The sequence below is a fragment of the Ceratotherium simum genome, chromosome 34, assembly GCF_057802395.1.
Source record: "Ceratotherium simum simum isolate JZ-2026a chromosome 34, ASM5780239v1, whole genome shotgun sequence".
NCBI lineage: Eukaryota > Metazoa > Chordata > Mammalia > Perissodactyla > Rhinocerotidae > Ceratotherium > Ceratotherium simum.
The window spans coordinates 8,294,647-8,315,554 of NC_141933.1; the positions used below are offsets into that span (position 1 = coordinate 8,294,647).

The window sequence follows — 20,908 nt, forward strand, 5'->3', positions numbered from 1 at the left end:
ACTATCTTATCATAATATTGTTCTGAAGTGTTTTCCTTCAACCATATGCCCTGAAGATCCAGTTTGGGATGCACAGAGCTACTTCACTCTAATTTTAGTCTATTACAAATAACTACAATGGTTCTTGAGATGTTTCTCTTTGCATGTGTGTTAGATTTTCTCACGGACAGAATTGGGAAGAATTGCTAGACATAGAGTAGGCACATTTACGTGTTAATGGATACTGATAAATATCCAATTAGAGTGGTTGACCACATTCACAGTACTCCAGCAGGGTTTGAACGGACCCGTTTTCCTCACATCTTGCCGACACGTGATTACCTACAGAAGCGCAGCGACCGCCTGAGGACGCCGGGTCACGCCCCGGACTACATCTCCCAGGATGCACTGCGGTTCCTCTGCCTACCTGGTCTGCGTGAAACGGAATGACCAATCCCTGAGGACCTCAGGAAGGTGGTGCTGCCTCCACGCCTCACCTACCTCCGGGGCGCCCAGAGCGCCAGGGGCACTACCACTCCCAGAAGCCACCGCGGACTGGCTGGCTCGGCCACCATTTCAAGATCGGCGAGAACCCGGGACTTCACTTCCCGGCAGGCAGTGTTGCCCGAGGGGCGGAACTCCATTTCCCAGCAGGCCCAGGCGGCGGGTGCCGCGGTGCCTTGTGTGGGATGTAAGCGCGGAGGTGGGCGCGGGGGACGCAGGCCAGGACTCTCCTTGGGACTTGGGGGGCTTGGCCTAGACGCGCCAGCCCGACGGACTCTAGGGGTCTGGAGTACGGTCGCAGAGAGGGGGCGGGGCGACCACTGGGGGCCTCAGCGTGGTCCTAGGGGCGCGCCCCCATCGGGGCCGGGGCTTCTGGGGTTGTAGGGGACGAGGAGGCCCTACAGCCTCGGCTGAGGGGGTCTCTCCGACGAAAGAGGGGAAACAGACGAGCGCAGGGTGAAGGGGGCGGGGAAGCAGGAGATTGTGTGTGTCGGCGGGGTGGAACCTTAGCCGAGCCTGGGAGGGGGCTCCCTGCCGCGCCCGCCCGACCCTCCCTCCCCTGGCTCGCCCGCAGGCCGAGGCCCGCCGCCATGGGGCTGAAGGCCGCCCAGAAAACGCTGTTCCCGCTGCGCTCCATCGACGACGTGGTGCGCCTATTCGCCGCCGAGCTGGGCCGAGAGGAGCCGGACCTGGTGCTCCTCTCCTTGGTCCTGGGCTTCGTGGAGCACTTCCTAGCTGTCAACCGCGTCATCCCCACCAACGTGCCCGAACTCACCTTCCAGCCCAGCCCCGCGCCCGACCCTCCCGGCGGCCTCACCTACTTCCCCGTGGCCGACCTCTCCATCATCGCCGCGCTCTACGCCCGCTTCACCGCCCAGATCCGCGGCGCCGTCGACCTCTCTCTCTACCCGCGAGAGGGGGGCGTCTCCAGCCGCGAGCTGGTGAAGAAGGTCTCCGATGTCATCTGGAACAGCCTCAGCCGTTCCTACTTCAAGGATCGGGCCCACATCCAATCCCTCTTCAGCTTCATCACAGGTTGGAGCCCGGCAGGTGGCAGGGGCGAGAATCCAGTCTCACCTGGGAAGCTTGGCCCACCTCTTCCCAACACTGTAGCATTTCCAAAGCCCTTTTGAGAGCTGTGAGCCTTGTGAGGTGGGACAAGTGTTATTCCCACTTTTGCAGCTAGGGAAACTGAAGCCCAGAGAGGGGAAGTGATGTGCCAAAGTCACGCAGAAAGGCAGGGCTGGGACTGGACCCCAGTTACCTGGCTCGAAATCTGTTAACCCACCGTCTGCCCCCTCAGCACCCCCATCCCTGCCGTTGCGCAGCTACGGGAGTCCTGCAGCCCAGCACAAGGCACAGAGGGCCGCAGCAGATTTGGGGAGCGAGGAGCCAAAATCGGGCTACATTTGAGACAATTAAATGAAATATCTCTGAAAATGTTTTGAAAGTGAACAGGCCAGGGGCTTCCCCTTAAGAGGCTTAAGGCTCAGGGCTTGCAAAGAGCTTTCTTTGCTCCAAGCCCAGTTACTGGCAGTCCAGTCCCGGAGTGCCATGTTGAGAAGGAACCTAAGGCTCAGCAGGAAAAGAGTACAGAGATAAATTAGGAGGATCTGCCAGTAGGTGTGTGAAAAAAGAGTGTTGGCCAGAGTGTCCTGTTTTTACTGTCCCTGTTATAACGTGATAGGCACACTAAAATGAAGAAATCTGTAAATTAACAGAAATATATAGTATGGTTGCAGAGAAAGAGAAGAGGCAGCGTCAAAGGCTGGATGGAGCTATGGAAGATCCTAGAATGTCTCTTGTTGAGGATGAGGGATATAAAAGGAGAGGGAGAGGCTTTGAACACATAGGACGAAAGGGATAGAGGGATGATGGGCAGCAGTGTCTGAGGTTGAAGGTGAGGGTGGGAGAGAGCATGGCCTATCGCTACTGGCCCCCTTCCCCCAGGTCAGAGCCCAGAGGACCCTCTAATTAACTCCCCTTCCACAGGCACCAAACTGGACAGCTCTGGTGTGGCCTTTGCAGTGGTGGGGGCCTGCCAGGCTCTGGGTCTCCGGGATGTCCACCTGGCCCTGTCTGAGGACCATGCCTGGGTGGTGTTTGGGCCCAACGGAGAGCAGACAGCTGAGGTCACTTGGCATGGAAAGGGCAATGAGGACCGCAGGGGACAGACGGTCAACGCGGGTGTGGCTGAGCGGGTATTGCCCCCCCCCAACTTGTCCCCTTTCACACCCTCCACCCAAGCCACCCACGGGGCTCTGTTTTCTTGGGCCGCACTCCCCTCTTCCCATCACCACTGACGTGTGTCAGGAAGGGGAGGCAGAAGGGCCCCTTTCCTGGCTGTCATTCCCTGGAGCAGGCTCAGGTGGCCGTCATGAGACATCTGGTCTTGTTCTCCCCTAAGAGCTGGCTGTACCTGAAAGGCTCCTACATGCGCTGTGACCGCAAAATGGAGGTGGCGTTTATGGTGTGCGCCATCAATCCTTCCATTGACCTGCACACTGATTCTCTGGAGCTGCTGCAGCTGCAGCAGGTGAGGGGTGCCCGTGGGACCCTGGGCAGGGTCCCGAGCTTCAACTCCTTGTGCACCGTGGGCTAATAATTCCTGGCCTGGCCTTTCCCAGGGCTCCTGGGAGAGTGGAATTGAGACATGAAAGGGCTTTGACTCCAATAAGGGGCTGGTTCCGGAATTCTGGCCCTTCCTACTTGGTGGGAGGTCCCTGCTAGTGCTGGACCCCACCTCTGCCTGGAAGAATGAGGACCCTGTCCCCTCCCCCCAGCTCACACCTCTCTCCTTTGGCCCCTAGAAGCTGCTCTGGCTACTCTATGACCTGGGACATCTGGAAAGGTCAGTAGGGGGCAGTGGCCAGGCTGGGCCTCAGGGGGCTGGGGGGCAGCCTGAACTCATGATCCTTTCTCAGGTACCCCATGGCGCTGGGGAACCTGGCAGATCTGGAGGAGCTGGAGCCCACCCCTGGCCGGCCAGACCCACTCACACTCTACCACAAGGTGGGGGCATCTCAGGAGGGCACAGAAGGGAGGCCCGACAGTGGCTGGGGTCCCCTTCTACCTGGGCACTGGGAGGGGGCAGGTGAGGAGAGAAGAACTTTTGTGTATTCGGGGGTGTCGTCCCTCCAGTCCTCATTTTGTATTTACCATGTGCATGTTCAGTGCAGTCAGGGCTGTCTGAGGGGTGTTCTGGGGTCTCCAGCCTGGGAGTTGTAGGGCCTGGATTTGTCCCCTCAGCCCTCCTTTTTCTGCTGCCTCTTGTTGTCCTTCCTGGCCTATAACAGAGGTTACATGTGGTGGGAGTACTGAGGAGGGGGTGTTAACTTGGTGGGGATTGAGGGTAGGAGGGACATTGGGCTGGGCTTGGGAGGTTTTGGTGTTTGTGTAGGAGTGTGCTGGAAAGTCTGAGAAAGGGATGTGCTCTGAGCATGGAGGACAGGCCCCTCCCCTTTCCTAAGCCTTGTTCTGTGGGGGTCTCCGCCCCCTGCAGTCTGGCCCAGGCCTCAGCAAGCAGTCCTGCAGACCCGGGGAGGAGCAGCTGGTAGAGAGGTGGCAGGGGGAGGAGATGGGATTGGAGGCGGGACTCTGTGATCTTCCTCTTGCCCCTTCTGCTCTGTCCCCAGGGCATTGCCTCAGCCAAGACCTACTACAGGGATGAGCACATCTACCCCTACATGTACCTGGCTGGCTACCACTGTCGCAACCGCAATGTGCGCGAAGCCCTGCAGGCCTGGGCCGACACGGCCACTGTCATCCAGGAGTGAGGATGCCCCCGCCCGGCCTTTCTTCCCCTTCCACCCAGTTTCCAGCCACCCTCATCCAGGAGTGAGGCCTGGGTCCCAGCCCCATCCCCTCTCCGTCCAGTCCCTAGGCAGCCCAGGCCACCATCGCCCAGGAGGTCAGGACCCCTGATGAGGGTCTCACGCCTTTCCCTCTCTCCCGTCTCCTCCAATTTCTAACCACCGTCCAGCAGTGGAACCTGCCCCATGCCCCCCTCCTCGATCCTGCTCTGGGTTGACACAGAGACCATCATTTCAGAGTGAGGACCCCAACCACTCACCCCGCCCCTGGGTGACCCAGGAAGAGAAACCTGGGCTCCACCCCCCACCACGTCCCTGGGGGTACCCATCGTGGCCGAGACCCCAAAGTGCCCTACTGCTCTCACAGCTACAACTACTGCCGTGAAGACGAGGAGATCTACAAGGAGTTCTTTGAAGTAGCCAATGACGTCATCCCCAACCTGCTGAAGGAGGCGGCCAGCCTGCTGGAGGCCGGCGAGGAGCGGCCGGGGGAGCAGACCCAGGTGAAAGGCTGGAGCCCCAGCCTGTGTGCCCCTTCCACCTGAGCAGGGCCCCCAGTCACAGGACGGGAGACTGCACGAGGGAGGCGGCCTGGCGCAGAGAGCTGTGTTCTCTTCTGCAGTAGCTGCAGTCCTGGGCCTGGGTTTGAGGGAGCTGAGGGTGTTTTGGGGGTTTCTACCGGTGCTTTCAGGTAAATGGGGTGGAAGCCCATCTCTTTCTTGGCCAGGGCCCCTCATTTGGTTGAAGGGGTGGGATGGAGGTAAGGGATGGCTCCCCCCTTCCCCCAAGTCCTGGCTAAGGGCTGGTTTTATAAAAGGAAAGAGGTTCTAAGAATTCTCTCGCCCATGCTCACATCTTCTGGAGCCAGGGCTTGCTGCCTAGGTGAGGGGTCTGACCTGTGCCCTCCTTTTCCCCTTGCCCAGGGCGCCCAGAGCCAGGGTTCTGCCCTCCAGGACCCCGAGTGCTTCGCCCACCTGCTGAGATTCTATGATGGCATCTGCAAGTGGGAAGAGGGCAGCCCCACGCCCGTGCTGCACGTGGGCTGGGCCACCTTCCTTGTGCAGTCACTAGGCCGTTTCGAGGGACAGGTGAGGGTTGGCTGCACAGGGTGACCGGGCAGGACAGGTGGTGATAGCAGCTATAGAGGAGTCAGGACCTTGGTAGCCTGAAGAGGGTCTGCTCGTCCCCTTTGGGTGCAGATGAGATGGGCCCCGCGACAGGATGGCTGAGGCTGGGTGCTGGGGTTCCAGCCCCTGGCCTGAAACCTCTCCCTCGGCCCGCCCTCTCCATCCTGCCCAGGTGCGGCAGAAGGTGCGCATAGTGAGCCGCGACGCTGAGACAGCCGAGGCGGAGGAGCCGTGGGGCGAGGAAGCGCGGGAAGGCCGGCGGCGGGGCCCGCGGCGGGAGTCCAAGCCCGAGGAGCCGCCGCCGCCTAAGAAGCCGGCGCTGGACAAGGGCCCAGGCGCGGGCCAGGGGGCGGTGCCCGGGGCCCCCCGGAAGCCCCCAGGGACGGTCCCGGGCACTGCCCGCGGCCCCGAAGGCGGCAGCGCAGTGCCGGCGCCAGCGCCCGCCGCGTCGCCGCCCCCGGAGGGCCCGGTGCTCACTTTCCAGAGCGAGAAGATGAAGGGCATGAAGGAGCTGCTGGTCGCCACCAAGATCAACTCGAGCGCCATCAAGCTGCAGCTCACGGCGCAGTCGCAAGTGCAGATGAAGAAGCAGAAGGTGTCTACGCCTAGCGACTACACGCTTTCTTTCCTCAAGCGGCAGCGCAAGGGCCTCTGAACTACTCGGGCTCCCTATCAGCCCATGGGGAGGCCGCCCCGCACCGGATGGAGGCTCCGCCCCAGGCCCGGCCTGCGGGCCCCACCCCCACCCGGAACCGAGGCTGCGGGTGCGGGAGCAGACTCTACCCCAGCGCCCGAACCCGGGCTCTGCCCCGTCATTGGAATATAGGTCCCTTCCCCCAGCATCCCAGCCGGCCAATGGGGACCTCACCCTGGGCCCTGTCGCCGGTCTTTAAAGGCCCAATCACGGGAACGCAGGCCCCATCTCAGAACCGTTCTAACTTGCGGCCGGACCGGTATTGCCCAAGGCTGCTCTAAGTCCGCGGGGCTGAGGTCTCCCCCTAAAGCCTGGAAGCACGGGTGTCCCCCCGGCCCGGGAACCGGGGACCGGGCTCAGCCCCTACGAGTACATTTTGGCACTTCAGAATTCCATTCCTGGGAATCCAAGCCCCCTACCCCACAGAGTTTAAGGAACGCTTCCAGAATTTGGAAATCCTAGCTTCCTTCCCTCTGTCCACCGAGTCCGGGACATGAAGCTCCGCCCCTGGCCTATGTGAACCCTGAGCCCCGCCCCCTTCCTGACCAAACTGGCCCCGGATCAGAGCGACCTCTCTTCTGACCCTCTGGGAACCTCCCGACTGTCCAGCCGGTCTCGGGGGACCCGGGAGGAAATCTGCAGGGGTGTGCGAGTGGGTGAGGGGAGCCTGATCTCTTCCTGTTTTGTACATAGATTTATTTTTCAGTTTCAAGGAAGATGAATACATTTTGTAAGAAAAAAAAATACTTGTCCGTGTCTCATCTGGGAATTTGGGGGAGTCGGCGGGGGGGGTGGAGCGCCCCCGCTTGCCTCTGCCTCTGGTTCCCTGGCCTTCGGGCTCCCCACCTGTAGAGCGCGGGGAGCGGGCGCCTGGCGGAAGGGCCTCGGCACCGTCGGCCCCGCCCGGCCTCGGGGCTTCCCCTCCCGCCGAGGGCCGGTCCCGCGGGCGCCTCCTCCCGGCCGGGCGGCGGGGCATCCCCGCCTGGCCCCGCCCCAGGCGCGGCCCCGCCCCCGCGGCCTCGGAGCCACCGGCGGGCCCGCCCCGCCCCGCCCCGCCCCGCGCCGCCCCGCGCCGGCTCCGCGGCTCCGCAGCTCGCGCCCGCCCGCCCGCCCGGCGCCGGGCCCATGGCGCTGCTGCGGGACGTGTCGCTGCAGGATCCGCGGGACCGCTTCGAGCTGCTGCAGCGCGTGGGGGCCGGGACCTATGGCGACGTCTACAAGGTGCGCCGGGCGGCCGGCCGGGCGGGAGGGCGGCGAGGAAGGTGCCCGCGCGGCGCCCCGCCGCGGGCTCCGGCCCCCGGCCCCGCCCCCTCCTCATCCCTCACCCCCTCCGCCCCTGCAGGCCCGCGACACGGTCACGTCCGAACTGGCCGCGGTGAAGATAGTCAAGCTAGACCCAGGTGAGGGCGCGGGGCCAGGGCCTCTGCGCCGGAGGGAGGGCAGAGCGCCGCGCGGGCGCGGTGTGCGGGGCGAGAGTTGACCTCTCCGAGACGCCCGGGGGCAGGCCCCAGGAGGTGCTCTGGCCGGGGCCCCTGTCTGGCCTGGAGGGAGGAGCGCTCTGTGCCCATTTTGCAGATGGGGGCACTGAGTTAGGACGACCCGATGCGGCCCCTCCATGATGCCCTGTGCTCCCCAGGGGACGACATCAGCTCCCTCCAGCAGGAAATCACCATCCTGCGTGAGTGTCACCACCCCAACGTGGTGGCCTACATTGGCAGCTACCTCAGGTGAGGCTGCTTTACCCCCTACCCACTCCCAGGCAGCCCCCTTGTGGCCCTGCTGGATGCCCACCCCAGCTCTGTGTCCCTCCAGGAATGACCGCTTGTGGATCTGCATGGAGTTCTGCGGTGGGGGGTCTCTGCAGGAGATTTACCACGGTGAGGACTGGGACTCCAGGCCCAGAGGACCACAACCATCTTCCCATCCCCCACCCCAACGTGGGGCACGAGGGGAGAGCTGGGACTCTGGACGTGGGCCCCTCTCCACTCCTCACTGGCTGTGTGACCTTGAGAGAAATGCTGTCCTTCTCTGGGCTCTGCATCCCAGACTATGCTGGGAAGGGACGTGGCCAACAACACCCCTTTCGCCTAGCAGTGCCTGCTGCTTCCCCTGCACAGGGTGGCCTTAACATATCCCCTAGACCCCCGTGCCAGCTCTCACCCCTTTCATTTCAGCCACCGGGCCCTTGGAGGAACGGCAGATTGCCTATGTCTGCCGGGAAGCACTGAAGGTAGCTGGGCCTGTAAGGCTGCTCACACCCCCAGTCCCCAGGAGCTGTGGGCAGGGAGCCCAGCTGGCCAGTGTGTGTGTGTGGGGGGGGGCTGGCCTGGGGGGCTGTGGGTCCTGGGGGGAAAGGGCCCCAGCCTTGTTGCCGGAAGCAGCCCATTTCCCTCTTGGCTCAGCCACTTCCTGTTTGGGGAGAGGGGAGGAGGAAGCAGCTGGGTGGGGGGCCCCTGTTCTGGGAGGGGTCTCCGGGGAGGGGATAGTGCTGGTGGCTGCTCTCAGGGCCTCCTCTTTGTCCCCAGGGTCTGCTCCACTTGCATTCGCGCGGGAAGATCCACAGAGACATCAAGGTAGGGGTCTGGCCCAGGGCATCGTGGGAGGAAGGAGTAGGCTCTCGCGGGCGCCAGACGGGATCTCTCTCCTCCATCCCACAGGGAGCCAACCTTCTCCTCACCCTCCAGGGAGATGTCAAGCTGGGTCAGTACCCCGGGGACACATCAGGGTGAGGGTTCTGTGGGGCTTCTGGAGTCAGAGCCTGCATCCAGGTGCCCGGTGTCCTTGGGCAAGTCACTTTACCGCCTGAGCCTCAGTTTCCCCATTTAGAAAGTGGAACAGTCCTCCCTTCCCACTGGAAGTTGGATGTAGTTGGTCTAACGTGGGACCAGGCACGTGGTCAGGGAGAGAAGGTGGTTGACCTGGCTCTGCCTGGGGCCTGTGGCAGTTGTGACTCAAACCTGGGCCGCCTGCTGTCTGAGCGCTGCCAGGTGCATGCTGAGCCTGAGCCCTGGAGGGGCGTGGGGAGTGGCAGCCAGGGGGTGGGTGAGAGCAGCACTTTCTCCCCGCAGCTGACTTCGGGGTGTCAGGCGAGCTGACGGCGTCCGTGGCTAAGAGGAGGTCTTTCATTGGGACTCCATACTGGTGAGGCTGTGCCTCGGGCTGAGGGGGCGGGGGCCACAGGTGGGGCACCTGGCCATCCCGTCTGTGACATGGCTTCTAGGATGGCCCCAGAGGTGGCCGCTGTGGAGCGCAAAGGTGGCTACAATGAGCTGTGTGACGTCTGGGCCCTGGGCATCACTGCCATTGAGCTGGCCGAGCTGCAGCCCCCTCTGTTCCATCTGCACCCCATGAGGTCAGCCGAACACTTGCCCCTTGCCTCCCCCCGAGGGCCCTGCTGACCCTTGACCCCGACCTTGTGCTCTCCACAGAGCCTTGATGCTCATGTCCAAAAGCAGCTTCCAGCCGCCCAAGCTGAGAGACAAGACTCGCTGGTGAGGGCCCACATCCCCCTGCTGGGGGCCCGTTTGCAGCCAGGTCCCATGGGGGTGGAGGAGCCTTCTCCTGACTCCCAGGGTACAGCCTCAAGAGCCCTGCCCTCTCTGGGCCTCTGCAGACCATCTGCAGGAGGGGCCTGGGCCCCACCTCTGGGCCAGGGACCTGCTGCAGGCAGGGAGGAAGGGCAGATGGTGATGGTAGAGGAGCTGCCATGTCGCAACAACAGTATTGCTCATGCCAGCTGCCTTTGGCCTCTGGCGGGCTCCTTCCTGAGTGGGCCCAGCGGACTCCTCTGGAGTGGTGGCAGGTGGCTGCTGGCCCTCATGAGGGCTAACCTGGGTCTGGGGCGGGGGGCTCTTGTGCCCACTAGGACCCAGAGTTTCCACCACTTCCTCAAGCTGGCCTTGACCAAGAACCCCAAGAAGAGGCCAACAGCAGAGAAGCTTCTGCAGGTGGGAGGCAAGGGGTGGGGTGGGAGGGCTTGATACTTGAAAGAGGCCTGGAGGCCAGGAACCAACCAGTGCCCCCTCAATCCTCCAGCACCCCTTCACAACCCAGCAGCTCCCTCGGGCCCTCCTCACGCAGCTGTTGGATAAGGCCAATGACCCCCACCTGGGAACCCCCTCCCCAGAAGACTGTGACCTAGAGGTAAGTGAGGGCAGCTGGGGAGACGGGTCTCGGCCCGGCCTGGTTGTAAGGAATACAGAGATGATGTGAGTCCAAGTCTCTTTAACTTGTATATTTCTAGCCCAGGGAGCTTCCCTCCAGGTGAGCCCACCCTTAGGAATCTTCTTGCCTCCCTGCATCCCCTTGCTAGGTTTCTGCCCTTGGCCCTGGCTCAGCATGACCCTGGCTCAGCCATCTTCTGCTTTCTGTGTGATCTTTAGCCGGTTACTTGCCTCTCTGTGCTGCCTTTCTCAGCTGTGAAATGAGGGTGCCTCAGAGGCTTGTTGTGAACACAAAACACATCGATGTGTGTAAAGCACCTCAGAGGATACCTGCGTGAGGCGAGTGCTGTGTGTGTGTCCACTGTGTTCTTCCTTAGACTTATGACATGTTTCCAGACACCATTCATTCCCGGGGGCAGCACGGCCCGGCCGAGAGGACCCCCTCGGAGATCCAGTGTGAGTCTGCTGGGGGGCTGTGTGTGTGGATTTGGGGGGAAAATGTGTGTGGATTTGGTGGGGGGCTGTGTGTGGATTTGGGGGCCATGTATGTGGATTTGCTGGGGGGGCTGTGTGTGGATTTGGGGGGACCATGTGTGTGGATTTGCTGGGGGGGGGGCGTGTGTGTGGATTTGCTGGGGGGCATATGTGTGGAATTGGTGGGGAGCTGTGCATGTAGATTTGGGGGGGAGCTATGTGTGTGGCTTTGGTGTGAGTGTGGGGGTCAGTCCTGAGACTCTGGCCCCCCCAACCCGTGTATCTCGGCCCCCCAGTTCACCAGGTGAAATTTGGCGCCCCACGGAGGAAGGAAACGGACCCCCTCAATGAGCCGGTGAGGGGCTGGCTGTGGGCGGGGTGGTGCGCAGGGGGTTGGGGGCTATGCTGGAGGTCAAGCATCTCAACTCCAGGAGCCTTGAAGCCGGGGCCACCTGGCCATCAGGTCTGGGAAGGCTGTCCCAGCAGGCCTGTCCCTCCCAGGCACACGGAGAGCTGGGGGCTCCTTCCTGTGTTAAGGTCTTTTGGATAGTCAGCTGGAGGGTGGCAGGGTGACCCTGCCTTTCTAAAAAGTGGGGCTGTCACACATCTGAGCCCCCACCCCACCCTGTTCAGTGTGTTTTCTCTGCGTCTGTCACCAGTTGTCTGACTCACCATCTCTCTGCTCTCTTGCTGTCTCTCATCAGCATCTCTCTTGGCTCCCACAATCTCAGTCTCTTTGCCTTGCTCTATCTCTGTCTCATTCTTTCTCTCTCCCAGTTTGTCTGTCTGTCTCTCTCTTTCTTAATCTCTTTGCCTCTCATTGTCTCTCTCACACGAGTCTCTCGCTTGTTACCGTCTCATTTTCCATCTGTCTGTCTGTCTCTCCCACAGTCTCTCGATTGCCTCTCACATTGCCTCTCTGTCTCTCTGCCTCTCTCCCGGTCTTTCTGACTCGGTTTCCCCACAGTGGGAGGAGGAGTGGACGCTGCTGGGAAAGGAGGAGCTGAGTGGGTGAGTGAGGAGAGGGAAGCTGCAGGGGAGGGGTTGGGGGTGGCAGAAAATGCTGACCTCTGACCCCTTTCCTTCTCTGCCCAGGAGCTTGCTGCAGTCTGTCCAGGAGGCCCTGGAGGAAAGGTGAGGGGCTGGGCCCGGAGGAGGGGTGAGGGGGCCGGGCCTGGGGCCCAGTCACACCTCACACCTCCTCCACAGGAGCCTGACCATCCGGCCAGCCTTGGAAGTCCAGGTACAGAGTGAAGCGGGGATGGGGGGGAGTGCCCGAGAGGGTGCACTTGGAGTGGGACAAGGTTACAGGGTGACCTGCTCACAGCCGGGCGGGGCCCCCAACCCTCCTGCCAGGAGCTGGACTCCCCAGATGATGCCATGGGAACCATCAAGCGGTCCCCATTCTTGGGGTCGTCCTCCCCTGAGCCCCTAGCTGAGGATTCTCTGTGCAGCCCCCCAGGTGAGTCCCAGGCCTGGGGGACCAGGAGACAGGCCCAGGGTGGGGGCTGGGCTGGAATTCACTGCGGATCTGTGCCCACAGGAACCCCGCCCCCTCCTCTCCCAGCCCCTGACAGCCCGCCACTGCTCCCCACTGCCTGGGCCACCATGAAGCACCGGCTGGATCCTGAGGTGAGGGGGTGCTACAGAGGGGCTGGGGAGATGGGAGGCTGGGTGTCTTCTCAGCCCTGACTCCTTCCCTCTGTCCCAGAGATCGTCTTGCCACGGGCTCCCCCCGACCCCCAAGGTGCACGTAAGTGTTTGCCCCGCAGCCCTGCTCTCCGCAGCCCCACTGCCCACCGCCCCTGTGCTTCTTAACCGGCCTCTTGCTTCCCCCCAGATGGGCGCCTGCTTCTCCAAGGTCTTCAATGGCTGCCCCCTGCGGATCCACGCTGCTGTCACCTGGATTCACCCCGTCACCCGGGGTAGGCCAGTGGCAGGGAGGAAGCAGGAGCTGGGAATGTCCAGCTTGGGCCAGGGGGCGTGACTGACCTCTGACCCCATACTCAAACCTGCAGACCAGTTCCTGGTGGTGGGGGCGGAGGAGGGCATCTACACCCTCAACCTGCATGAACTGCATGAGGATACGCTGGAGAAGGTGAGGCCCGGCTGGCTGTGGAGGGCAGAGGGCCTGGGGGGCCTGGGGTGCTGACCCCCTCTCCCTCTGTGGCTCTGTGGCCTCTAGCTGATTTCACACCGCTGTGCCTGGCTCTACTGTGTGAATAACGTGCTGCTGTCGCTCTCAGGTACCAGTTGGGGCAGGGAGGGGCGGGGCCCGCACCCCACCCACATCACTCTCTGAGCCCCCTCTCCCTCCCCGGCAGGGAAATCCACGCACATCTGGGCCCACGACCTCCCGGGCCTGTTCGAGCAGCGGCGCCTCCAGCAGCAGGTTCCCCTCTCCATCCCCACCAACCGCCTCACCCAGCGCATCATCCCCAGGTCGGGGCCCCTGGGGGAGTCGGGATGTGCAGGGGAGAGGGGAGCTGGGAGGCAGAGGGGCAGAGCTGGGGTGGAGTAGGGCCTTGCCCGTTCCTGGGACTGTTGTGATCTTAGACATGTCACTTTGCCTCCCCAAGCCTCAGTTTCCCCATCTGTCAGTGCAGTTGATAGCCCCCCTGCCCCTGTCCCCAGGCCTATTGGGAGGCAGGGAGATGGTGGATGTGCAAGGGCTTGGCAAACTGGGAGCCGTGCTCGTGAGGAGGCAGGGCAGACGGGTACTGAGCACTGAGCACTGTTACGTGCCAGGTCTTAGGCTGGGCGTGGAGATGAGGAATCACTCTCAGCACCTGGTTCTGCGGTGAACTAGAGGGAGAGCCGGGAGGGGCAGGAGGCCTCAGAGGAGCTCATGGGGTTTGAAAGTGCTTGGAGTCTTCCAGGCAGATGGGTTAGGGAACAGCATTCCAGGCAGAGGGAAGAGCGAGAGCAAATGTCTGTGGGAGATCTGGGGCGTTATAGGTGTTTGGCCTGAGGGAGGAGGGCAGAGCAGCCGAGAAGCTGCTGCACAGGTGGCAGAGCGCCTCCCTTGACGCCAAGCCGAGACATTCAACTGGCAGTGGCGCCGTGAGTGTTTCAGAAGGATCCTTCTGTATGTCAATCAGGATTCTTCCTGTTGGAGGTGGTTCAGCTCACTGGCTTAAGGACGACAGGGAATTTCATGGCTCCTGTAACTGAAAGTCTGGGAGTAGGGTTAGCTTTAGGCCCAGCTGGATCCAGGCTTAAATGGCATCATCAGGAATTTCCCTGCGTCTCTTGGGTCTGTTTTCCTCTTGTCGCCCTCATTCTCATATAGGCTCTCCTGTCCAGTGATGGCTGCCCACAGTTCCAGGCCAGCTTTCTATTAGCTAACTAGAACCTCTATTTCCAAGTAATTCCCACAAAAGTCCTGGGGCCCATCCTCACTGGTCTACCTTAGGTCCATGCCCACCCCTGAGCCAGTCGCTGTGGCCAGGGGACGAGGAGCTCAGGGGGCCAGGCCTGGGTCACGTGCCCCCTCCTGGAGCTGCAGGGAAGGAGAGAGGGGCTTTTGGGGACAGAGGAAAACAAGAGGCATCTGCTGGCTGGCAGGCGATGGGGATTAGGCTATGGGATGGTGACAACTGGCAGACCCGAGCAGGATTGAGGAAGTGGGATTGACAGGAGTTGGGGTCTGATGGGAGTGAGTCTGAGGGAGAGGGAGGGATTGGGAGGAGGAACAGATTGCATGTTTTATCAAGTGCCCGGGATGTTCAAGGTGGAGTCCCTCATTCAGTCATTCAACAAACATCCACTCAGCACCTAGGATGTTCCAGGCAGTGTTCTGGGGGCATGAGATGCATCTGTGAACTAGAGAGACCCTTATATTCTCCAGACCTTCTTGTCAAGAGAGACAAACAACAAATAGCCAACAAAAAAGCAGCATATTCTGTGGTGATGCATAGGGGAAAGTGGTACATGAAGAAGAGCAGGGAGAAGGAAGGCCGGGGGGGGGTGGGGCCTGGCTTGTGGTTTTAAACAGGGTGGTGAGGAAGGACCTCGCTGTCGAGACGGTGCTGTTTGAGCAAAGACTTGGAAGGGGTGATGGAGCGAGCCTGTTGACATCTGGAGGAAAGTCTTCCCAGAGGGAGGGGATGGCCAGTGCAAAGGCCCTGGGGCAGGAGTGGGCCTGGCCTGTTTGAGGAATAGCAAGGAGGCTGGTGCCGCCAGGTGATGGAGTGAGAGGGAGATGTCTGGGAGGGCCCTGTGGCCACATGAGGCCTCTGGCTTTGACTCAGAGCAGCCTGAGGGCCACTGCAGAAAGCCTGAGGGCCACTGCAGAAGAGCGACGTGGACTGAGGTTCTCATGGGATCACGCTAGCTGCTGTGTTGAGAACAGACTGGAGGGGATCAGTGTGGAAGCAGGAGACCTGTCAGGAGGCCAGTGCAGTCATCAGGTGGGAGCTGGTGGCTTGGGCCAGGGCAGCAATGAAGCAGAAGAAAAGTGGTTGGATTATGGTTTTATTTTGGAAGCTGAACCAACAGGATTTCCTGACGCTTGGTGGATGGAAGAGAGAGAGGAGTCAGGGATGACTAGGGTTTTTGGACTCGGCAGCGGGAAGGATGGAGCTGTCATCAGCCGTGGCTGGTGCAGAATTCAGTGCTGTCACACTGAGCGTGAGATGTGCAAGTGGGGCCTCTGTGAGCTGTGGGCTGGGCGAGGCTGAGTTCGGGTGGGGGTGGCTGTGCGCTTAGACGTTGTTATGACCAGGGCGGTGGTGGCAGCCGGTGGGCCAGGCGGGTGAGGCCGGGCCAGTGGCTGCAGCAGCTGGGGCCCAGCCCTTCCTGCGGCGTGCTCACTCCGGGACTGCACCTGGAGCCCCGTGGCCTCAGGGCTTCCTGAGCCCAGTCCCCAGGCTGGTCTCTGCTTTGGCCCAGGACCTGCAGCAAACAGGCCTGTCAGCCCCAACGAGTCACAGGCAGCTTCGGGCGTGCGTCTGGGAAATCACAGAGTCACAGAGGCCACTTCGAATGTAGAGAGCGGAGAACGAGAATTATTTGGAGAAAAAAACAAATACAAAAATATCTGCCTTTGTCCCATCCGAAGGCCAGTTGGGGAGGAGAGGGGAAGGAACTGGGGAGAGAGGAGAGTGAGGACAGAGGGAAAGAGAGAGACAGGCGTTGGCTTCCTCGGCGGGGCCCACATCCTAGTAGCAGGCGCAGACAGGGCCGAGGTCGCTGGGAGGAGGTGGCAGGGCTGCTGACATGTAGCCCTGTTCCCCAGAGGAGGACACAGGCTCGGAAGGTCCCCTGGGGGTCTGGGGAACAACCAGTAACCAAGACAGGACCCCACTTCCCCCCCGGGCACCAAGGGGAGCCACCCATTTGCCTTAACCTCCTTGGGCCTATGTGCCCACCTGTGACCCAGGCCCTCCATGCTCTCATTTCTTCATTCATTTCTTCGTTTATACCCTGCCTTCGCCTAAAAGGGATTTCAAGGACTGGAAATAGGTGGAAAGTAGTCCTTCCGGATGATAAAAGCCAGCCCCTTGTGAGCACCGGGCTCCACTGTAAGCCCTTCCCCCGTGTTCACTCATTTAATCCTCACTGCGGCCCTGTGAGGTGGGCGCCACTGTTATCCCCGTTCTACAGATGAGGGAGTTGAGGCGTGGAGAGGTTAAGTGACTTGCCCAAAGTCGCACAGTTAGAGGTAATTCTGTGCCCCAAACCCCTGGACTGGACAGAGATGTTGTAGGCTGTGGAGGTGGGAGCTGAAGCCACAAGACAGGCTTCAGATCCGTGCCCTTCACAGCTGTGTTACTTGGGCAAGTTGCTTTGCCTCTCTGAGCCTGTCTCTCACCTGTAAGGCGGGCAAGATGACAGTACCCACCTCCTAGAGCTCTGCACAGGCCTCGCCCATGATGGCACCTGTGACACATGCCCTGGTTGTCATTTCTACAGGCGCTTTGCCCTGTCCACCAAGATTCCTGACACCAAAGGCTGCCTACAGTGTCGCGTGGGTAAGGGCTGGGTGGGGCGGGGCCAGGGAGGGGTCGGGGCGCAGGCGAAGCCTGGTGCCCATGGCCTGCCTCTCTCGCAGTGCGGAACCCCTACACGGGCAGCACCTTCCTGCTGGCCGCCCTGCCCGCCAGCCTGCTCCTGCTGCAGTGGTACGAGCCGCTGCAGAAGTTCCTGCTGCTGAAGGTGTGAGCGGGTGGGCGGAGGCAAGGGGACCCTCAGGCGGGTGGCAGGGGGCCTGAGGGGAGACATGGAGACCTGAGCACCCCTGCTGCCCCCAGAACTTCTCCAGCCCCTTGCCCAGCCCAGCAAGGATGCTGGAGCCACTGGTGCTGGACGGGAAGGAGCTACCGCAGGTGTGCGTGGGGGCTGAGAGCCCCGAGGGGCCCGGCTGCCGTGTCCTGTTCCACGTCCTGCCCCTAGAGGCTGGCCTGACGCCTGATGTCCTCATCCCACCTGGTGAGCTGGCGGGGTGGGCTGCCGTGCGTGCCTGTGTGCGTGTCTCTGTCTCTGAGAGAGAGAGTTCCCCACAGCCTGTGTCTGCAGAGACCTTGGGGGCCCAGAGCTCCCAGCCTCCCTCAGCTGGGGTTCCCATAAAAGATTTCATGAGACCAGAGGGCTCAGCAGCTAAGAAAAGACAGACCAATACTGTGGGGGCTGCAGGGACAGAGCCAAACCGGGCAAGGCGGGCACGGAGGCCTCCCTTCTGAGCGAGGGAGCAGGACCCCGGGTGTTGGGACAGCTCGGGAGCAGAGTGAGTGGCGGTGGGTGAAGGAGGAGGGAAGGCCGTGCTGTGCGCAGGCCCCAAGTGTGAAATCTCACACTGATTTCATTCTTGATCCTCACAAACGGCCCAGCGCCATGCCTGTGTTACATGTGAGGAAACCAAGGCTCAGAGATTTGAGGTCACATGGGGACTGAGTCACAAAGCCTGCTTCTCCCGACTCCAAAGCCCCCGTCCTCCCGTGGCTCCTGGGACTCTCTCCTGCTCCCCAGGGCCAGAGGACGGGTTGCTTGGCGTCTCTGAGCCTCGGTTCCCCAGCTGCGCAGTGACATTAGGTGTCCTGACCCCGCCGAGCTGTGGTGAGGCTGAAATGCACCCTTGGCCAAGGGCTGGCTGTAGCACGGCCCCCACGTCCTTCTCTTGGCCCAGAGTGGGGCTGGTGGCTCAGCCAGGCCGTCTCTCCCTTCTCTGCCTGCAGACGGGCTCCCGGGCTCGGCCCAGCAGGTGATTCAGGTGGACAGGGACACAATCCTAGTCTGCTTTGACCGTGAGTGCCCCTGGGGGCAGGGCTGGGGGCAGCAGATGGTGGGGGTGGGGGAAGCCACGTGGGTCTGCCTGCCCAGAGGGAGCCGCCCTGTCCCCGCCCACCAGCCCTCTCCCTGTGCAGGCTGCGTGAGGATCGTCAACCTGCTGGGTGAGCCCACGGCCACATTGGCGCCCGTGCTGACTTTCGACTTCTCCATTGAGACTGTGGGTGAGTGAGCCACAGAGGTGGGGGCGGGGTGTCCCCGGCCTGGAGCACATGATGTGGTCCACGGGCCTGGAGCTGGCAGCAGGACAAGGAGGCAGGGCCCCCAGCCTCTCTTGAGAGCCATCCTGGTCACCTGCAGTCCATGAGCACCTCTGTGGCCCAGCCCTGGGCCCGGATGTGGCTGGGGGAGCCAGCGTCCTCAGGGCAGGCGCAGGGCTGATGGCAGCCTGGCCCCTCCTAGTGTGTCTGCAGGACAGCGTGCTGGCCTTCTGGAGCCACGGCATGCAAGGCCGCAGCCTCGACACCAACGAGGTGAGTGGGACTCAGGGGCCTGGCTGCTCCCCACCCTCTGAGGAGGGACCTGCTGGAGTGGCCTCAGTGCCCCTTTTCTTCCCAGGTGACCCAGGAGATCACAGATGAGACAAGGATCTTCCGAGTGCTTGGGGCCCACAGGTAGGGTGTGGTGCCCCGCCTCCCCTGCAGACGCCCCTGAGGCCACATGGTCACGCCCAGTGTCTTCCCACCTTGCTCACCTCCCGCTCTCTCTCCCCTCAGGGACATCATCCTCGAGAGCATTCCCACCGACAACCCAGAGGCTCACAGCAACCTCTACATTCTCACGGGCCACCAGAGCAGTTACTGAGGGGGCCCGGCTGGCCAGTGGCATTCCCCCACCCAGCCCCCACGCCTTAGCCCGCAGTCCCTTTTAGGCAAAGGGGCCCTGCCCAGATCAGAGGAGCCCAGGCCCCGGCTCTGCTGGTCTGAAGGGCACAATAATCCTGAGAAGAGTTTGGGGGCTGGGTGGGGAGGGGAGCCCACCCATGCCTCTGCAACAACTGGACCAGAGGAAGCTGCTGTCACCTCCCTGTCCCCTGCGGGCAGCCCAGTCCCTAGTGCCCCGTGGCAGGGGCCCTGGGCAGGGTGGGGGCGGGCCCCGGGGGATCCATTCCATTTTGTTCCACATTTCCTTTCCACTCTTCCTGCCAAGAGCCTGCCCCTGCGCCCTGTCTTGGGGAGCATGGTATTTAAAAGAGAGACTATATTGATATTAAAGCTGGTTTAATTTTATTCCACTGGTCTCTCTGGGTCGGGGGGAGCTGAGCCCACTGCCTCATCTCTCTCCTCCCTCCTCCCTCCCTCCAGCACATCCTTCTGTGGCACTGAGGATGCACCACGGAAGGTGGTGGCCCCCTCATGGGGAGCCAGGCAGAGGGTGATGGAGAGCCCGTGGTCCCAGCGGGCATCTCAGGGGCGCTCTCCTCCTGGGCTCCCCCGCTCAGGATGAGCCCTCAGCTCTGCAGTGTGAGGCCTCTTTTGTGGCCAAGGAGTCATGCAGATGGGGGTCCCTTGAACAAAGGGACTGTCATCCAGGGCAGCCAGGCCTCATATGGGATCTCACCAGGCGGCCTGTGGAAGGGCTGCTCCACCCAGCCCCAGGGAGGCTGCTGGCTTAGGGAGACCCCTGCCATGACCTGTATCCCCCGCGCAGGCCTGGGGCTGCCTCCTTGCCCGCCCCTGCTGCTTCGGTGTCAGTGAGCTCTGTCAGGCCGGGATTCCTGAATACAGGCATGATCATTGGCCTAGACTCAGAAATTAGGCATGTCCATTTAACAAGTATTCCCAGAGGGCCTCCTCAGTGCCAGGCCCTGGGCTCACAGGGGGGTCACTACCAAGATGGGGATCAGTCCTGGGTGAGGGGAGCTGTCCTGCTGGAGCCTGCATCTCGAGGGCACATCCATCCCCCCGTGGCTGACTTTGTGCCTTGCTCTGTCATTCTCCCACGTTGCCCTCTTAGAGGGCTCCGCACCCCAGGCCAGGGAGCCCTCTGTTGCTCCAGGCACTGACCAGGCTGCTCCTGACCAGAGCCTTTGGGCAGGTGAGCCAAGAAGGCAGGATGGCAGCTGGCCTTAAAGGAGGGGTCGGGGGCACAGGCAGGACCAGGCTGCAGAGGGTGGGGCTCTGGGGGCTGCAGAGCAGGGAGGGCCCTGGGTCTGGGGGAGGAGCATGAGCAAAGGCCCAGGAGCTGGGTCTCGAGTTTGGCCCCAGCATCTCCCTTCTGATGTTCAAGGCAAGTGTTTGCATAAGAACTTTTCTACACCTGGTGGGCCGTTGGTAAATATTTGGTAACTGAATGAAACGATGAGTGGGTGGGTGGTGGATAGATGGCAGCTCAGTCCCCAGTTCTCCCAGCAGGGGCCCCAGGTGATCCCATGGTTGTCATATTGTCCCCTTGTCCACCCCCAGCAGAGCCCAAACTCTTAGTGAGCGGGAGGCTGAAATGGGGAGTCAGACCAGGGGAGGAGACGTGGCTCCTGGGCACCGGGCACTCATGCTGTGTTCCCCATGAGACCCAAAGGAGGGTGAGAGCACATTCCGAGTTCTGAAGGTTTGTCTGCACCTGCTGGAGGGCACTGGATGGGCCAAATGGGGGCGGTGACAGGGACACAAGTCTTAACTTCCAATTTTCTAGATTTCTTGGCGGAGGTGCAGGATTAAATTGAGGAGTGTGGGGGGAGGTGGGCTCCACTCAGCAGAGGCTGCTGACCCCTGACCCCTGGTGCCCAGGGAAGACTGACCTTCCACCCACAGAGCAACAGATGGCTGAGAGCGCCATCTTGTGGCAGGTTGCCCCAGCCCTTGGCTGCCACCCGGGTCTGACAACCAGGGTTGGGGGCGTCAGCGTGTAAAGTGCCAAAGAGGGGGGTCT

General features: G+C 61.8%; 2 protein-coding genes across 7 annotated transcripts; both read left to right on the forward strand.

Moving 5' to 3' along the window:
- Positions 1-513: 513 nt before the first annotated feature.
- Positions 514-6,881, forward strand: MEN1 (menin 1). 4 transcript variants are annotated; one of them, XM_004437573.3, is made up of 10 exons: positions 519-682; positions 1,058-1,518; positions 2,476-2,684; positions 2,891-3,019; positions 3,294-3,334; positions 3,408-3,495; positions 4,119-4,255; positions 4,663-4,798; positions 5,219-5,383; positions 5,595-6,881. In XM_004437573.3, the coding sequence occupies exons 2-10, from the start codon at positions 1,074-1,076 to the stop codon at positions 6,075-6,077; spliced, it is 1,833 nt and encodes a 610-aa protein (XP_004437630.1). In that variant the 5' UTR covers positions 519-682; positions 1,058-1,073; the 3' UTR covers positions 6,078-6,881. The 4 variants fall into 4 exon arrangements, with proteins under 4 accessions (XP_087278819.1, XP_004437630.1, XP_014648472.1 ...); XM_014792986.2 differs by having other exon boundaries at positions 519-670; XM_087422694.1 differs by lacking the exon at positions 519-682 and adding an exon at positions 689-772.
- Positions 6,882-7,207: 326 nt separating this feature from the next.
- MAP4K2 (mitogen-activated protein kinase kinase kinase kinase 2) lies at positions 7,208-19,269 on the forward strand. Of its 3 annotated transcripts, XM_087422695.1 has the most exons (33): positions 7,208-7,337; positions 7,459-7,516; positions 7,753-7,843; positions 7,929-7,993; positions 8,291-8,346; positions 8,642-8,689; positions 8,774-8,816; positions 9,185-9,257; positions 9,337-9,468; positions 9,545-9,607; positions 9,982-10,063; positions 10,152-10,259; positions 10,657-10,735; positions 11,050-11,108; positions 11,721-11,764; positions 11,849-11,887; positions 11,963-11,996; positions 12,110-12,215; positions 12,297-12,385; positions 12,465-12,506; positions 12,594-12,678; positions 12,772-12,851; positions 12,939-12,999; positions 13,078-13,195; positions 16,670-16,728; positions 16,809-16,912; positions 17,008-17,185; positions 17,723-17,809; positions 17,929-17,997; positions 18,118-18,204; positions 18,443-18,513; positions 18,599-18,654; positions 18,757-19,269. In XM_087422695.1, exons 1-33 carry the CDS (start codon positions 7,242-7,244, stop codon positions 18,842-18,844), a joined length of 2,550 nt encoding a protein of 849 aa, XP_087278821.1. In that variant the 5' UTR covers positions 7,208-7,241; the 3' UTR covers positions 18,845-19,269. The 3 variants fall into 3 exon arrangements, with proteins under 3 accessions (XP_087278821.1, XP_087278822.1, XP_087278823.1); XM_087422696.1 differs by lacking the exon at positions 17,723-17,809; XM_087422697.1 differs by lacking the exons at positions 17,723-17,809; positions 17,929-17,997; positions 18,118-18,204; ... (1 more) ...; positions 18,599-18,654; positions 18,757-19,269 and adding an exon at positions 17,584-17,714.
- The last annotated feature ends 1,639 nt before the right edge of the window (positions 19,270-20,908 follow it).

What these genes read in the sequence shown, in the direction of transcription:
- MAP4K2 (XM_087422695.1), top strand. Translation starts at nt 7,242, where the DNA reads ATGGCGCTGCTGCGGGACGTGTCGCTGCAGGATCCGCGGGACCGCTTC. An exon ending in TTCTCTGTGCAGCCCCCCAG is followed by an intron (nt 12,216 to 12,296) that starts GTGAGTCCCAGG and finishes CTGTGCCCACAG; the next exon opens with GAACCCCGCCCCCTCCTCTC. An exon ending in TGATGTCCTCATCCCACCTG is followed by an intron (nt 17,186 to 17,722) that starts GTGAGCTGGCGG and finishes CCTGCTCCCCAG; the next exon opens with GGCCAGAGGACGGGTTGCTT.
- MEN1 (XM_014792986.2), top strand. An exon ending in ACGCGGGTGTGGCTGAGCGG is followed by an intron (nt 2,685 to 2,890) that starts GTATTGCCCCCC and finishes TTCTCCCCTAAG; the next exon opens with AGCTGGCTGTACCTGAAAGG. An exon ending in TAGGCCGTTTCGAGGGACAG is followed by an intron (nt 5,384 to 5,594) that starts GTGAGGGTTGGC and finishes CATCCTGCCCAG; the next exon opens with GTGCGGCAGAAGGTGCGCAT.